Below are 17,971 nucleotides of genomic sequence, written 5' to 3' on the forward strand. Positions count from 1 at the left end.
AGGCCAAGGGCAACCATGGGAAAGACATATGCATAGATCAGTGGATCTTAATATTTTTTCTTCTTCTTTTTTTTATAGCTCCGGACCACTAGCTTTAGTTTAAATAATAAACAGTGGGATTGCTGTGATGTAATGCGGATTATGGATGTATCATGTAGGCTACCTATGATTGTTTATAGGATGTTGTGTACTGTTGTTTTGTCTGTTTTTGTCTGCCTTTTATTTTTCAACTTTTACTGATCCTGTATTTAAGGTTTGTTTGTCTTGTTTTCTGTTGTCTTTTTTCTTTGGGGTGAAATTCAATGTGTTTACTCTTGTATGTCATACTTGTGGGGTTTATAATAAGAGAAGCTGTTAATGCCACCATTTATTATTTTTCAACTCCTGTATTTAAATAATGCTTCTGTGAAAAAACAAATAAACAAAGTTATAAAATAATAATAATAATAATAATAATAATAATAATAAACAGTGGCCCAACACAACAGTGGTCCCCAGGTTGAATCCTAGTTAGGGTGGTGGTCCCTGGTTCATAATCAGTTGAAAACCCCTGGTTTAGATAAGCAGAGCTCTAACTAGTTTTTGAACCCTTTTCTGTCCAGAAATGTTGCTGCATGTGCATTATGGCCGCTAGATGTCGCCTCATCCTCAATCATAGACAGACTGATGATGTGTAAACTTGTTGGAGGCTCCAGATGGGGGCGAGCTGTGTGTCTGATGACGGATCCGTTTCATCGAGTAGGGAACTTGAAAACTTAACAGCATTCAGTGAAGAGATCTGGGATTTGGGATCTTCTTATTAGAGCCAAAGAACCGGCCAGCCAGCCAGCCTACTGTTCCCAGTAGTAACAGAACAGACCCGGGTTCCCTCTCCTGAAACGATTTCCGGTGCCATGGATGATTTAGGTAAGTTCCCATATCATAAGATCCTAACGTGATCCGAATGATCCACAAAATGTCTCGCATTTTGGACAAACATGGGCATGCTGCTACTAACTCTGGTTTTTAAACCGCCCTAAAACTGCCCGAGCTTTTCAGCGTGTTCTTAGCAGTTTGCTTTGACAACATAACGTACATAAATCAAGGTTATGGTCGACCACAACATAGAGAATGGTTGTTGGACAACAGGCCCTGCATGCGGACTCGGACTAACTGAGCGACGCATCGGAGAGGAACCTCATTAGATAATTAGCTTGGTGTTTTCAACATCAAACATCTGTGAGGAGTGAAGTGAGACTGCAATGCTTTGAGCTTGCGGACGGTTGCTTGTTTTCTGTTCGCTCGTATCCGAGAGTAACGCGGGTTCCTGCTGCAGCTGTACAAACCGATACTTGTGGTTCTGTTTTTGTGTGAAGTTATGCTCGTTCGTTCCCCTAGAGACCATTCTTGTCGAATAGCCCAGATCTAGCGATGAAACTTCAGCCATTATGGCCCGGCTGCTGATATTCCTAGTACTACTGACACACGCTTCAGATTCCTGCTGCTCCTGCCTGCAGGAATAAGAACAAGAGAGCACAATGGCTATTATGGCTCACTTCACGTGTAATAAGAGTAGTCTGAAATGAATAGCCTCAGGCTAGAAGTTGTGGTGACAGAGAAAAAGTGCCTGCTCCGCATAATTATTGATTGTACATGTGAATATATATATATATATTGTGAATAATGGAGCTCATGGGTATTGCTGAAGCCATATTGCTTCAATGTCCTTAATTTATTACTTACAATGTATTAGTTTTTTTTGGTCAATGAATGCATGGACTAATGTTAATGTTGGCTAATTGCACACCCCATAGATTGTGTTATTTACTTTTCTGAATAATAAAGACAAGCTGCTATGAAGTGCCTATAACTGCCTCTAACTTCACAGTTCTAGAAGGAAAAACATGCATACTTCTGTTTGGGTGAGGACTCCCTGGCAACTGCAAGGTTAAGTATAGTCAGACATCCGTGAAACGCATATCTGGAGAGTCATGTTCATATGATGCTAAACATGATAGATGTGCAGCAAAAGTCAGCCAAAGGGGTTGCCACCAACTGCATTGAGACTTTCTGTCTGAAATTACCATGTTTATCTTTTGTTGGCATTCCACTCAGCAGGGACAGATTTTCAGGTGTCTCATGTCATGTGATAACAGTTAAGACGATGTTTTAAACCAAAGCTGATACTGATGCTTTCATGTACAGTAGCTGATAATAAGAAGAACATGCTGCTGCTAGCACAGTATAGTGCCGATAGACTTCAGATAGCTGCTTCTTTACAGGGCGCATCACAACAGTGCACTTGCCAAGTACCACTGCTTACCAATCTGTTAATAAAAAAAAAAGATACTATACAATTGAATGCAGTTTAATGAAAATCTGGCCAAACTCTGGTTAAATCCTTTTATTCAGTGGAAGTATTCCCACTGACAGGGATGGAGGCTATGAGTTGAGATGGGACCTAAATTATCAACAACCCAGTTGAGTATGTGTGTCTGCGGAGTGAAGATTTGGAATGGCAAAATACCATATATCATAGTATAATTAATATAGTACATTACATTATGAGGGTAATACGGTAGTGATAATAGCGATGTTGGCCGAGATGATATCGCAGTGCTAATTGTCGTAGTGATGTTGATGATGACGTTATTATATTATGATCTAATGATGGTGATTATGGTATAGTAAATGTTTAATGGTTATGTGGTGTATAATAACTTATATGGAGGATCCTGGTGGATATTTATAATGTCCTGGGTCTTGAGAAAGTTGATTATATTGCAGAATTCTCAATCATTGAAACAATTATTAGTAATTCAAAATAATTACTAGAGGGGTGCCTGTGGGGCCTCTACAGCCTACTTGGAACGATGCAAGTTGGAAATTAATGTCCCACCCAGATATTATGTCTGTGTCCCTTTTTATGCAAACGAAACGGTAGGAGCACACACCAATAGTAAGGAGGTGCTAAACACGGAAAAAGAAAGGAGAGGTCGCACAGCTCGTAGTCACGATGCAAAAAATACTTTTTATTGGGTTACCAACGTTTCAGCAAACGCATTGCCTTCTCCTCTCCTTTCTATGTTCAAGTGTGTCCCTTTTATGCCCATATATGGAGTTCTTTGTCAGGCATGCCCAAATATGGAGTCTATGCAGATGTCAGAAATGATGTCATAACAGGACAGCTCCATATATGGACACAGCCCGGGCAGAAGCCTTTTTGGGGCGGTTCTGGACAACCGTGGGTCCGATCGATTCGACACCGGGCACTGCACCCCCTGTGGTGGGGTGGAACGTGTTGTCGAATTTGAAGTTGGTGGGGCGAACGATTCTCGAGTTACGTGGATTACAGACGTACAGACATGCGTACACACACAGAGATAGTTTAGATAGATGGATGTTTTTGTTGTACGTAGGACAGGCACTTTTAGCTTCAGCCTATTCCTTTAAATCACCTTTTAACCATGTAATTGTTTCCTCATGTTGATGTATAATTGTAATTACTTGCGCAAGCAGAGCGCGCAAGTAATAATTTCGACCAGTCTCTTTCACCGTGACAGCCAACCCGCCATTTGATGTTTATGCAAAAAAACATCAAATCTGTGCCCGTTTTGCTGGGACCAGATTACACAAATGACCATATTTCTTACGTCATCATTGAGAGCTAGTCATACGTATACTATATACATAATCAGTAAAAATAGCAAATTGTGCCTGATCTGCTGGGACCAGAGTACGTGGTGTGTATATGTATGACTAGCTCTCAATGATGACGTAAGAAATATGGTCATTTGTGTAATCTGTTCCCAGCAAACCAGGCACAGATTTGCTGTTTTTTTTGCATACGCATAAAATGGCGGGTTGGCTGTCACGGTTTTTGGTGCAAAGTAACCACAGTATACCGCTAATCAACTTACAACTACATACTCTATATAGTATATGTATATGTATACGTATGTCTTACGTCATCATTGAGAGCTAGTCATACGTATACTATATACATAATCAGTAAAAATAAAATAGCAAATTGTGCCTGATCTGCTGGGACCAGAGTACGTGGTGTGTATATGTATGACTAGCTCTCAATGATGACGTAAGAAATATGGTCATTTGTGTTATCTGGTCCCAGCAAACCAGGCACAGATTTGCTGTTTTTCTTGCATACGCATAAAATGGCGGGTTGGCTGTCACGGTTTTTGGAGCAAAGTAACCACAGTATACCGCTAATCAACTTATAACTACATACTCTATATAGTATATTTATATGTATACGTATGTCTTACGTCATCATTTAGAGCTAGTCATACGTAAACTATATACATAATCAGCAAATTGTGCCTGATCTGCTGGGACCAGAGTACGTGGTGTGTATATGTATGACTAGCTCTCAATGATGACGTAAGAAATATGGTAATTTGTGTAATCTGGTCCCAGCAAACCAGGCACAGATTTGCTGTTTTTCTTGCATACGCATAAAATGGCGGGTTGGCTGTCACGTTTTTTGGCGCAAAGTAACCACAGTATACCGCTAATCAACTTACAACTACATACTCTATATAGTATATGTATACGTATGTCTTACGTCATCATTTAGAGCTAGTCATACGTATACTATATACATAACCAGTAAAAATAAAATAGCAAATTGTGCCTGATCTGCTGGGACCAGAGTACGTGGTGTGTATTTGTATGACTAGCTCTCAATGATGACGTAAGAAATATGGTCATTTGTGTAATCTGGTCCCAGCAAACCAGGCACAGATTTGCTGTTTTTCTTGCATACGCATAAAATGGCGGGTTGGCTGTCACGGTTTTTGGCGCAAATTAGTAACCACAGTATACCGCTAATCAACTTACAACTACATACTCTAGTCTATATAGTATACTATACTAGGTGTTTACATGCATAAAGTAGATAGGTAATTAGGTAGCAAATAGTTACACCTAATAATTAGACATTTCAAACGTTCCTTCACAGAGATATTGAGATTCCACCGTTTACAGAATAATTATACTGTATAACATCTTTTAATTCAGTTTATATACCTTTTTTTTTCATCACATATCAATGATTTATTTTTCTTAAAAAAACGACATCGATAAAACTGTATTTCTTATATAGATAGAAACTTGAACCATACTTAATAATACTAGGTGTTTATATGCATAAAGTAGGTAGGTAGCAAATAGTTACACCTAATGATTATACATTTCAAACGTTCCTTCACAGAGATACTGAGATTTAACAGTTTACAGCGGTCAAAAGTACTTGCGCGCTCTGCTTGCGCTCTAGTTGGCTATTTATGGCCTACTAGTGTGCAACAAGCAAGTATGCACTCGACAGAGTGCAGTTCTAGTTTGATACTGTAGTGTGAAGATGATCAAATAAACTAAACTAAGTATTTAAGTATTTGAGACAATTCATCATTCTAATCTACCCAGTCATTATTTATGGATACCATCTCAGTTTACATGAGTGAAGGGCTTCCCTTAAGGTAGGACTTCGCTTAAAAAAGGGAGTTGCACAAGCCAGTGCAATTTCCATACCAAAGGGTAGTAAATTCTGCCCTGAGTTTGAAATTAACTTGTCAGGATAGGGCATATACAAGCATGAAATGTAGACCATGGATGTCGAGTCCAACATTATCTAGCTGCCTTATTTATGCTCAATTATGTGCAGAATTGGGTTTCTTTAGGATTTGGGAAGAAAAAGGTTTGCATCGATTGATTATACGTATGATATTGCTGACCTGCTTTTTTAAAGATGAGACAGATGCAGTCAGCTGTGTACCAATCTGAGAACCCACCGTCAAAAAATAAAGGAAAAACAGCACCCTCTTTAACTTTGAATTTGACGGAGTCAACAGTCTGTCGAGAGTCGAGAGACTAGCTGTGTATATACTTTTATCATTTCATACTGTCATTTCGTGGCCAGCACCAGTAAGGAACTGGAAGTGCACAACCAACCCACCTGTTTTGAACCAGATGCAGTCAATGACATGGTGTGTAGATGAAAGAGTTGAATTGAGGCATCTACCCAAGGCCAAGGGAGAAGAATGTAGCCTAATATGTATTTTTAGCTGCTAGAAAGTCCTCCTTAAGTGCTGAGACAGCAACACCTTGACCCCCATCTGCTGACCTCTTGGTGTCTCTCTCTCTCTCTCTCTCTCTCTCTCTCTCTCTCTCTCTCTCTCTCTCTCTACCTTACTTCCCCAAACCCCCTGCCCTCTCCCATACTTATCTATTTCTAAATCTATTTATTTATCACACTTTCTGTCTGTCAAAAGACATGTCTTGCTGTATTGGATTGTCAGTGGTGTGTTCACTTATATCAGGTCACTTTCTCCCTTCCATAACTGCACACATTATTATTATAATAATAATAATTATAATAATTGAGAACCATGTGTTTTGCTATTATTGTTGTATGTATCAGCAAATTAATGTGAAAAAAGAGACTAAATTGATTAAAAGTCTGATTAACCACTTAAGCCTTAAAATAGTAAGCAGATCTACAAGATGTGCAACACATTGTGAGCTTATACTGTCTGTAGTTCTACTATTCTTGGCATTTTCAAAAAGATCTATTGTGTTTATATTCAATTCAATTGATTTGTTCAATTAACCGCTGCAGGGGGCGGCAGTGGCTCAGGGGTAGAGTGGCCGGTAGAGCAGCCGGAACCGTGTGGTTCCCAGTTCGATCCCGGGCTCCCCAGAGTTACTGTCGAAGTGTCCTTGAGCAAGACTCTGAACCCTAATTGCTCCCGATGTGTAGGTTGGTGCCTTGCATGGTTTCCTCCGCCATCGGTGTATGAAAGTGTGTGTGAATGGGTGAATGTATTACAATCTATGTAAAGAGCTTTGGATAAAAGCGCTATATAAATGCACCAGTTACCATTTGCCCTTAGTTCGATCATCGCATGGATACTACACCCAGCAGTTTCCTAGGTGCAGGCAAGAGAAGGGATGGGATCATTACAAGCATTGGTCCTCAGCCAAACTGTATTGTCTGTACCCACTGCATTGCCCCACCCTCTCTCTTCAGCCTTCATACAGTACCATTCCTGTGGTGCACCACATAGGAAGCTGGAGGCTGTGATCTATTGACAGACTGAACGCTGGCTGAGTTAGTGGGAGAGCTGATTGGCCATGGGCGAGATTTGGATTCAAGCCACATTGTACTGCTTAGTGGCCTGCAGTTGTAAAACATTTGACTCTTGGGCCATAGAGAGTGACCGTGTCAGAAAAGTATAGGCTATGTTGGAATTGTGATCTAAGGTTGGCTCTCGTCTCTACATGCAAGATGCAGATTTCTATGAGTTGCTGGTTTGCCGCTCCTTGCTTCTCTGAAGGCTTCATTGACTAGAAGATGTGGTGGTGATGTTTTTTGTAAACTTGGCATTGACCTTCTCAGAGTTATCAGCACCCATCTGCCCCTCCCTGCTTCATTGCACTAGGCTTGCACCAACAAGACCTGCATTATCAAACACACTCCTAAGTTATCCTTTCACTGACGTCCCTCCCAAGTCTGTTTCTTGATCCACATCTCACTTTAACTTTTCTCCCTGAATAATTATTTCTACTCTGTCTCGGTGTCTCTGTCTCTGTCTCTGTCTCTGTCTCTGTCTCTGTCTCTCTCTCTCTCTCTTTCTCGTGTGTTCCATCCCGTCAGTTTAAGTAAGATCATTAAGTCTAAAGTGATTCCTTGGACTCGCATGGCAGCAATAAGCCCCAGTGTTTGAAGTGTCATTCAGTCAGTGGGGAGTAGTAGACGATGTTCTCCAAATGAGAGCTGGGGTGTAGATTTTCTTGACATTGGTATTTGCTAGTACTCAGTTCTCTCTTAATTTAAAATATGTGGACATTTATACACACACGTGTACATTGAGTCAGTTGGTCTAGAACAATAGACAAACATTGAGGGGGTTGACGTCGCTGTCTCACGGTAGTTTCCCCATTCTTAACGAGAGCCAGCAGCACACATGGTCATGGAATAGACAGGACAATAACCTGGGGAATATGAGTCATACACTCTCTCTCTCTCTCTCTCTCTCTCTCTCTCTCTCTCTCTCTCCCATCTCTGTCTGTCTGTCTGTCTGTCTGTCTCTTTCTCCAAGCCTCTCTGTGCCTGCCTTCATGTGTCGTGTTGTTGGACTCCCTGGGGAGTTTGTTTGCGTGTACACTTGTTTTCACCAATAGATTACTCTAACTCTATTGCCTTTGGCAATTATTATTCATAAGTGACAATAAAGTTGTGGAATAATTAATGACACTCTGCATTTGAATCAAACACACAGTTGTATTTACAATGTGGAAAAGCTGAGGCTAGATTAGAATAATGAAATACTGAATGTTAATTTTACATGAAAAGTGGAAACAAAATGTTCTTGTCATTATCCACTGTGAAACTGAAGTTCCTGTTATTAAAAATATATCAAGATTCAATATATACTGAACTTCCTGAATCCTCACAAGGATGAGAATATGTATGTCAAATCATTTCAAACCATGCACTAATTCTGAATTATAGAATCTATTCTGCAAGCTCTAGGCCCTGCCTAAAGGAGAGAAAGAAATCCTGACCTCAAGTCTAGGTCTTGTCCATCTGTGAATTTAAATGCTACTAGGCTTTGAAGCATATGGTGTACACTAGTACACTACACACACACACACACACACACACACACACACACACACACATACTGTACATGCGCCAACTCGCAGACTCCTGCTGTGGACGGTTAGCTTGGAAGGGGAAGCTGACTAAACAAGTCGCAGCATTGCACAAAGCTGAATACCATGTACTCTCTCCCAGTTTCCAACATCACATAGCCTTGTATTGAACAACCTTCTTAATGTTTAAGGTTGTTTGTGGCTTCATTAATGACTGATTACATTATTGATTTGATGAGTTAGAGACCAGCACCACCACCTACCTAGGTCTGCTATCGAGCATTATCACATTTAAGGGGGGGGGGGGGTTAAGAGTATGATGTACTGTATGTGCAACATGGCAACCATGTAAAAATTGACATTGTGCAGGTTTTCATTTGGACATAAATCCCCATTGTAATGATGTGAGGAGACTCCCTGCTTGACACTCAGCATCAATGGGTTGGATTGGGGGGGGGTCAAATCTACAAATCAAATGATTCCCAAGTGCGGCACGGCTGCAGCTCACCGCTCCTTGGCTGCGGCTCACCGCTCCAAGGGATGGGTCAAATGCGGAGAACAAATTTCACAGCGGTAATGTGTGTCGGGCATAGTGATGCACTTTCCCTTTACCAAATTAAACCCTATATCATTGACTGGGGTCCACCAGGGGTGTATCCTTGGCACCCTATACATCAACTCTATTTGATGAAAAAATTCTACAAGCTCACAATTCTTGTGAAGCTTGTAGATCTGCTATTTTTGCCTATAGAAAGGGTATGCGCATGCATGAAGTGAATGGCAAATCGAGTGGCAAAGTGAGTTTAACAATTAGATATGACTTTTCTGTTTGGATGCATGGGCTGTCAAGGCCAGAAAGTCGTTTTAGTCACTCATTAGACGTTCCTGCATAACTTCCTGGTTTGACGATGATGTCACACGCATACCCTCTATATATATATATATATATATATTTTTTTTTTATGATATATTTGATTGGTTTTTTGAAGGGACAGACAGTAGGCTGACAGGAAACGGGAGAGAGATGGGGGAAGACATGCAGTAAAGGCCGTGTCGGGCTCGGGAGTCGAACCCGCCGCACACTGCGACTGGATTACCTGTCGGGTGCCCAGACTGTTACGCCACTGCCTGGGCACGCATACCCTCTATTGAGATGCCCACAATAGGGACGCTGGTCGTGTTCAGGTGGTTAAGGATCGAGAATTTGAGACTATGTAGTAGACTTGGTAATTAAATTAAATGGCTTTGGATACGGTCACGCCTTAGTTTAAAGATGTACGTGCTAGTTTTCATTTGTACTTTTAGTTCCCAGCCAAGTTAAATGAAGCCATCATATCATATGCTGGAGAGGCAAGTTCAAGACGAGGAAATATTGCCACATTTGCCAGTGACCTCGTCCTGTGTTTCACTAGCAGTGATGAAGATGCTGAATGCTTCAGGCCATGCTTAGTCATGAGATGCTGCCTTGTCGACATGCCTCATGTCAGTCATGTTGGTTTTCTGAACAGAAGTGAAAGCAAGGACTTGATTTGTAATATTTTCCACCACTGTGTCGAGGCAATTTCAAGGTTTTTTCTGGAGCAATTTTCTTTAGCAACTCTCTTCTGTTGGTCTGCAGACTCTGCCTGTACTGTATTGTCGGACCCAAATCCTGACATGTGGTCGCAGGCTTAATCCTTACCGCTGCTTGTGACATATTCTGAAAATTGCATAATATTTGTTGTATTGCCTAGAGCAAAGAACATCATCCTGTTTGTGTTGATGAATTCAGTTCCCTGTTGAATTCTCCCTGGTCGGTGAGTGTTGAAGTATCCCCTGAGCAAGACACTTAACCCCTAACTGCTCCCCAGCTGCTGTGTTACTGTTAATCGTGCCCACTGCTCATAACACATGAGTAGTCACTGTAGTTGGGATGAGAAAATGCAGAGGGCAGAAATGCACATACATCATTGAAATAATGTACTGTAACTGTACCATTAAATCATCTTTTAGCTTGTGTTTCTTTCTGTCTCTTCAATGCAATTTTGACTGGTACCTCAAGTATTTGAACTAAGACTTATATTCGCATGTTTATTCAACACGATGGTAGTTGAACAAATTTTTATATTTCTTTTAAATACTCCAATCATTACACAGCCTGACAGCCATGTCATGTCATGTGTGTGCACACAAAGTTGAAAAGGAGAGTATCTGCTTTCAATATGCTCTCAGGTGCATCTGCCGGCTTCCGCTGGCTGCTTGTGGGTGTTCTGGCTAGTATTGTGTGGCAGTGACTGTCTGGGGTTGTTGTCCCCTTCGGCTGAATGGCCATAGCCATCCTAAATGTGTCACCACTTCCAAGAAAAATGCTTCATAAGAACAATCCTGTTGGCGTACGTTAAGCCTAGTTCAGACTAAACATTCCAGACAAGTTGCAACTTGCAACTACGTGCAACAGACTCTCCAAAACTGTGGTATGCAACGTTATAAAACTGGACAGTCGAGTCCACATGGATGCCGAGCCGTTTCCTTAGCAATGGTATTGTCACAGTCCCTCCGGGATAATGCATCTCATTTCTTAGCAGACCTTGTATCGAACTGTACTTTCCTGTGCTTTTTTCAATCAATCAAACAGCAGATCCTTCAAAACTGGACATCAAGTTGGAGATTGTTTGCCGTTTTCATAACGCATACAAATATTAAATTAGTAGTACACTCTATATTAAATAGATATACACTCTCCCAGTTCCTTCCTTTTTTCTAGTTTCATACGCGCTCTCGCATGTGGTAAATTAAAACAACTGACCTGACAGCACTAGACGTTTGTGTGTATTTGGGTAGGAGAGTGAGAGAACGAATAGAGAGAGGGGTGACAACAGGTGACATTACAATGGCAGATTGGTGTGTGAGCAATGTGTTTGTGTGATCAGAGATGAGTTGCAACTGGTTGCTTGAGACTGCCGGACAAGTGGAATCTCTTGCATCACAACCAGGTGGCATAAGCCGACCTGTGAGTGTAAATGGTAAATGGTGCATTTATATAGCGCCTTTATCCAAGGCGCTTCACATAGATTGTGCATTACATTCACCCATTCACACACCGATTGCGGCAGAAGCCATGCAAGGTACCAACCAGCACATGGGGAGCAATTTGGGGTTCAGTGTCTCGCCCAAGGACACTTTGACATGTAGACAGGAGGAGCCGGGATTCGAACCGCTGACCCAGGGGATCATTGGACGACCTGCTCTACCTCCTGAGCCACAGTCGCCCCAGTGTGACGGGGTAAATCAGATAGCAGCGATTATTCTCTGCTATAGCGGGTTCATTATTTTCCTAGTATCCTATAGTTTCAAGATATCGGATTGTTACTTCAATAGGATCTTTAGATTGATTGAGATTCTTGGTTTGCCTTGTTTCTTGAGGCACAAAACTAAAACGACTTGCAACTTGTAACAAATCTGCTTCACAAGAACAATGCTGGTGTAACTAAGATATTAGCTGGGAAATATGTTTTTGCATGATGCCTAGCACATCATTATCAACTACAATGCAACTTCCGTGAGCTGTCTTTTTGTGGTCTTACACACTACACAAAAGATGCCAGTGCAGTTTCCTGTTGTGTCGATATGATTAGCGCTCTAGACGCAACATCGTATTTTATTTACCCGCCGCAGAGATCGCAATCTCACTGCCAAGACCTTTGATTTAAAGGCTAATAACTTTAGAAATTAGTATTTGAATATTTTCATGGAAAATGTGTAGAACATTCAAAGTGTAAAAAAAAGGCAGCCCTAATTGAGATTTCAGAATGATAACATGGAGGTGTTTTTTAGTTTGATTGGTCTGTTGTGGCCTTGGCTTTAGCCTTTTAATAGTAGTCCAGTCACTAACAGACGGTTGGTATTTGGTGTTGGCCGATTAGGAAAATAAAGCAAGGACTCGGACAATGCAGCCCTTTGATGTGTCCGAGGAAGGGTGAAAGAGTGGAGCGTGTGTGCATGTGAGAGATGAGAGAGAGTGAGCACAAGACTGTGTGTGCGGGGGTGTGTGTGTGTGCGTGTGTGTGTGTGTGTGCGCGTGTGTGTGCGTGTGTGCTTCTAAATTACACAGTGCTTGGGTTTCAGTTGGATTTAAATCAGCGTGTTGCGTGGCTCGATCGTTAAAGAGGATCACGCAGAAAGCCTGATCTTCAGTTTAACCTCCAGTCCGCTTTAATGACAACTCCATGACGCTGCGTGGGAATGAGCCTGCTACAGGTTTATAAGGGCAGTGTGTAGTCGCGGTGACACACACACACACACACACACGCATGCTCTGAAAACAGCGCTGACTGTTTATCCCTGGAATGATTTGGCTGGACGGAATGCGTTCCAGACCCCTATCACTCCCTCCTGCTCCCTCCATCCCTCCCTCCGCCTTCTCTGGTGGTTGTCCTGCCAGAGTGGGACAAAGGGTGGCCTGTCTCTGGTCCTATGACCCATACCAACCCCTGAGAGATGCAGAAGAAGAGCACTGATCCAGTGGTCAGGGTGCGGTCGGGCAATTAACCCATTCTGACCTGAGATCAGATTAAAAAAAATTCTTGTTTCTATGTCAGTCGTTCTTTGATTTTTCAAAAATAGCAGACCTACAAGCTCGTGGCGCGCCACTCGGTGGCGCGCTATGAGCTTGTAGATCTGCTGTTTTTCAATAGCTAACACCAAAAGGGGTTCCCGCCCAAAATGGGTTAAGCGAAACATGTAACCGGCATTTACTGTAGGTTAATCAAATAATAAAACACGTTTTTTTTGTCTTCCCCCCCCCCCCCCACCCTTATGTATCAATTAATCAACATTTTTAGTATAATCGATTAAATTGATTTGATCTGATTAAGCCCTAAATTATACTATTTGTGCATTGTGAGCTTGTAGATCTGCTGTTCTCATACATTTATTTTGGAGGTTTATGTTGCTGTGAAACTATGAGCATCTCTTGTCATTTCTCATTTCACTTTAGGCTGGCAACATCGTTGCATGCTAGTAGAGCCCCGAATAACCACAGGAAAAACCAAGAAAGCAAACTACATGCGAGTGTGTTCATTTCCTTTCTATGCTCTGTGGTGTGCGTGCTAGAGATGAAGGTGGTGGTCACTTGATCCTTGAATGGTGGTTTGTCAACCTTCATTGGCTTATGGCTGTTATTTATCTATTTTATTTATACAAAAATGTAATCCCCAATATGTTGTTAGGCGTTAACGCTCCAGCTCGAGCGACCAGCTCAGTGGCCTAGTGGTTAGAGTGTCCGCCCTGAGACTGGGGGTTCGATCCCCGGCCGGGTCATACCAAAGACTCTAAAAATGGGACCCAATGCCTCCCTGCTTGGGTAAGACCCTGCAACATACTAGCGTCATGTCCAGGGGGTGTACTTGTACATCAAGCTGCCTCACACTACAGAAACAGGAGATAGGCTCCTGCCCCTATGGGCCTCATGGCTCGGCAAGGCTACTTACTTACCTTAACGCTCCACACACATTTCTATGTTGTACCACCTGCCACCGAGGAGGCCCCACGGCAGGACGTAGTGTCTGTCTCTGTCCTCCTCCTCCTCCTGTTCAGCGTCCCGTGCTGGACAGCCTCTGCCCACCAGCCCACAGGATTTGAAATCGAAGAACGACTAGTGCAGACTCAGAGTAGAGGCCATTCTCTGGCGATGGACTGGCATAGATTGATTCTGGACGCTGCTGTGGTCAGTCTGGCTGACGGCCTAGGAGGAAAACAGCTGAGGTGCCCTTTCTTGGACACTAGATATATTAAGTGCAACCAGTTTCCTGGTGAGGGGAAGAAGCACAACTTGCTGTCCACTTTACTCCTATTCCATTTCCCAGAAGATATCATCTTCATATACTCATCAGAATCTAAAGACTTATGGCCCGGGCCGGCCTAGCGGTCCAGGCACCTAGGCTGGCTGACAGCGTGTCATGGGTTCGAGTCCCGATCCCGACGATCTTTGCTATGTCACCCCCTCTCTCTCTCCCTATGTCCTGTCATACTGCTTAGGCATAAAAAAGAATATCCCCAAAGAATATCAAAAGAAATCTAAAGATTTATATTAGTTCTTAATTAGAGGCATCTTCAGGACGCAAGAGTTCAGAACGTACTGTACGCCCTATCCGTGTGGATCAGATTTGGATTTTGGGTAGTTAAAAAAACAAAAAACAAACAAAACTGCATTTTGATGTCTGATCTCAATCAATTGTCACAGCAAACCTGTCAATAAGACATTTGATTATTCAAATAAAATCGTATATAGTTTTGAACTCTGAGGATTTTCTCCTTTCTGTCACTCACTGATTGTTCCTTACTCTGTTTTTACAGTCAGTTAGTCTAGATTAGAATCTCTGACTGGCTAATAGGTTTACAATTATTTTTGAAATCAACTTCTTTTTTGTTTGCAAATTTGAAATGTAGCCTGAAATCATGGCTCTGAGACAACTATCCGAAAGTCCGAAAGTTATTATTTAGTTATAGAGTTTATTAACAGAGAGACAGGACATGTGGAGAGACGGTAGCTGAATGACACAGCAAATACCTTTTTGCAGTATTTCCACTGGCATTGTTGTGAAGAACCAGAATACAGTGCATGTTCCAAGTAAAACAGAATTATACCAGAAATGAAATGATGCCCCGTCGTCGGTCTGTCTGTCTGGGTGGAGCTGAGCAAGAGATCAAGTGTTGACCACAGGACTGTTCCGCAGTCAACAGAAACTTAACTGTGTGACAATGACGACGCCTTTATCGGGAGGTAAGTGCACCGCACTTTAAAGTGTTTATTCTGTAATGAGTCGGGGATAATCATTTGATATTTAAAGACTAGAGATTGTTGTACTAAAAGACAGACTAGCTAACCGTATATGCGCCGGTTTGACTGGTGGTTGCAGTCATATCCTCCACGAGGGGAGAATCACACGGATGTCGCTTTGATCATTAAAGTATGTCTGTCCAGCATATAATATGAGTGTATGATTTAATTGACACTATATGCACATGATCATACCTGCCCACTTTAAACCTGGCATCGCTATTTTAGGCATCCCTATACAGTAGGTGAAAATAGCAGTTTGGCAAGCATCGTGGCACATGGTGAGCTTGTAGATCAACTATTTTCTCTTGTCGTACTGCAAGGTATATACTTTAGGACTTGTGTTAACTTTAAGTGGAGTACAGTAGGTCCCATTGAAGCTGCATGACATGATTAATTAACAACACCTTGAACCCCAGCATCCCTATTCCGAAGGGAACATTCGCCCCCAAAATAGCAGATCTACAAGCTCACACAACTGTGGATCTGCTATTTTGGGACAAAGAGATTTGGTGTAGAGAAGGATTGTAGACGTGTAAAAGCGGTCCAAGAACAGTTGCAACTCTGGTCCATTTCACTAAGACTAGATGGTTCGAGTGTAATGGGCTACATTCTCTCAGTAGCAGTGGCGTTGGTTCTCTATACAGAAATGTCTGGAGGCGAGTGGTCTAGAAGTTACTGTAGTGAGTCTGGTCCTGCATGTGACCCACAAAACCCCATGCAGGTTCAATCCCCTTAACACAGATTGTGCCTTTAACCCCTTTTGACCTGAGATCAGATTCTAAAAATGTCTTCTACATCCTGACATTTTTCTGAAAAAGCCATGTTTCTATGTCAGTCGTTCTTCTATTTTTCAAAAATAGCAGACCTACAAGCTCGTAGAGCGCCACTCGGTGGCGCGCTATGAGCTTGTAGATCTGCTATTTTTCAATAGCTAAAGCATAACATAATGCTAACACCAAAAGGGGTTCCCGTCCAAAATGGATTAATAGTTGTGTGCCCTGTTTAGGTGTCCTTGAGCAAGACACAAGAACCACAGCGCATTTCTTCATATGAAAGCATGCACGCAGGCAACTACACACACACACACACACACACACACACACACACACACACACACACACAGATAGTTGTCTTGAGTTCTGCATTTCACAAGGCTTCCTTTTCCCGAGCAGCAAGCTAATGTGTAAAATGTAACTAAATTCTCCCAATGTAATTACCAGGGTTTACTGATCCAGTTTTCATGTCTCTCAGCCTGAATAATTATCCTGTGCTGCCAAAGGGAGAAAAAAAGAAGAAGCGAGGCTTTATTATAGGGCTGAGCGTTTAGTGTCCGGTCGGAAGAGCACTCGCCTGCAAGTACTGGTAGATGATGGTAGGTGTTGAGCTCCACCTAGCCCATTCTGACCTGAGATCAGATTCTAAAAAATGTCTTCTACATCCTGACACTTTTCTGAGAAAGCCATGTTTCTATGCCATTTAAAAAAAATAGCAGAGCTACAAGCTCATAGCGCGCCACTCAGTGGCGCGCTATGAGCTTGTAGGTCTGCTATTTTCCAATAGCTAGAGCATAACGTAATGCTAACACCAAAAGGGGTTCCCGCCCCAAAATGGGCTAGCACATTGAAAATAGCACTAGTGTAATTTGTAGATTCAATGAATGTACATGTGTTATAGTTTCTTTCAGTCATAATCCGGTTACATATCCCATTATCAGGCTTGCCTGATTAAATTGATTGAAAAGATGAAAGGAAAGAAGGAAAAACCGCAATAATATAGAATTTTCTTTGACGTTGTGGCAGAAGAGTATACCGTATGCCACGATGTTATTCAGTATGCCGTTAACGAGGCAGTTGATTGATAATTATTTGCCAGACCTGTGGTAGTAACATTTACATTTAGGCGATAGAATGTTGTAGCGGTCGAAGCGTTATTCATCCAAGCTTAGGGTGGTAAATTCAGCCTAGGAAACTGCAGAAGAGAACGCTGTGTGACGTGACATAGTACAGGACAGAGGACATGTGTGTAATGATGCGAGGATATAGAAATAATGAAATATGACATGAAATTCCTCCATGGCGGTGGTGGATGGCTGATCGGTGGCTGGGTGGTCTGACCAGCGCTGCTATCCATCATCTACTGTGGGTCTCTGCTCTTACAGGTCACGGTCGCAGAGGTATTTATAGGAGAGACCTACATGTTTCGCTCCATGGCATGTAGCCTACTTACACCTGTGTGCGTGCGTTCGTGCGTGCGCGTGTGTGCGCGAGCGTGCGTGCGTGCTCTGTGTTTGTGCTTGCCGGTGGTTGTGGTGGTGGTGGTAGTAATTTGGGTTGAGGGCCGGGGCATGGTAACGTGTTTTTGGGTGTATGTATGTATGTCATCTCTGAAACCGCTGGACCCACTGAAGTGCTGAAAAGGACAATAAGCACAGACCTGTGTGTGTGTGTGTGGTACATGCAGAAGGGCATGCTGGTCATTGTGGTGGTCTGTCAGCTC

General features: G+C 42.3%; 1 protein-coding gene across 2 annotated transcripts in view; it reads left to right on the top strand.

The window, feature by feature from the left end:
* Positions 1–738: 738 nt before the first annotated feature.
* The window catches only part of LOC310863300 (paxillin-like), a 53,687-nt gene continuing 36,454 nt past the window's right edge, over positions 739–17,971 (top strand). Inside the window, exon 1 of one of the 2 annotated variants that reach the window (XM_083771539.1) lies at positions 739–906. In XM_083771539.1, coding sequence (XP_083627665.1) covers positions 894–906 — 13 coding nt within the window. In that variant the 5' untranslated portion in view covers positions 739–893. The remainder of the gene's footprint in view (positions 907–17,971) is intronic. The other variant, XM_083771540.1, reaches the window with a different exon arrangement.

The sequence above is a fragment of the Protomyctophum parallelum genome, assembly GCF_964188405.1.
Source record: "Protomyctophum parallelum genome assembly, chromosome: 8".
NCBI classification, from domain to species: domain Eukaryota; kingdom Metazoa; phylum Chordata; class Actinopteri; order Myctophiformes; family Myctophidae; genus Protomyctophum; species Protomyctophum parallelum.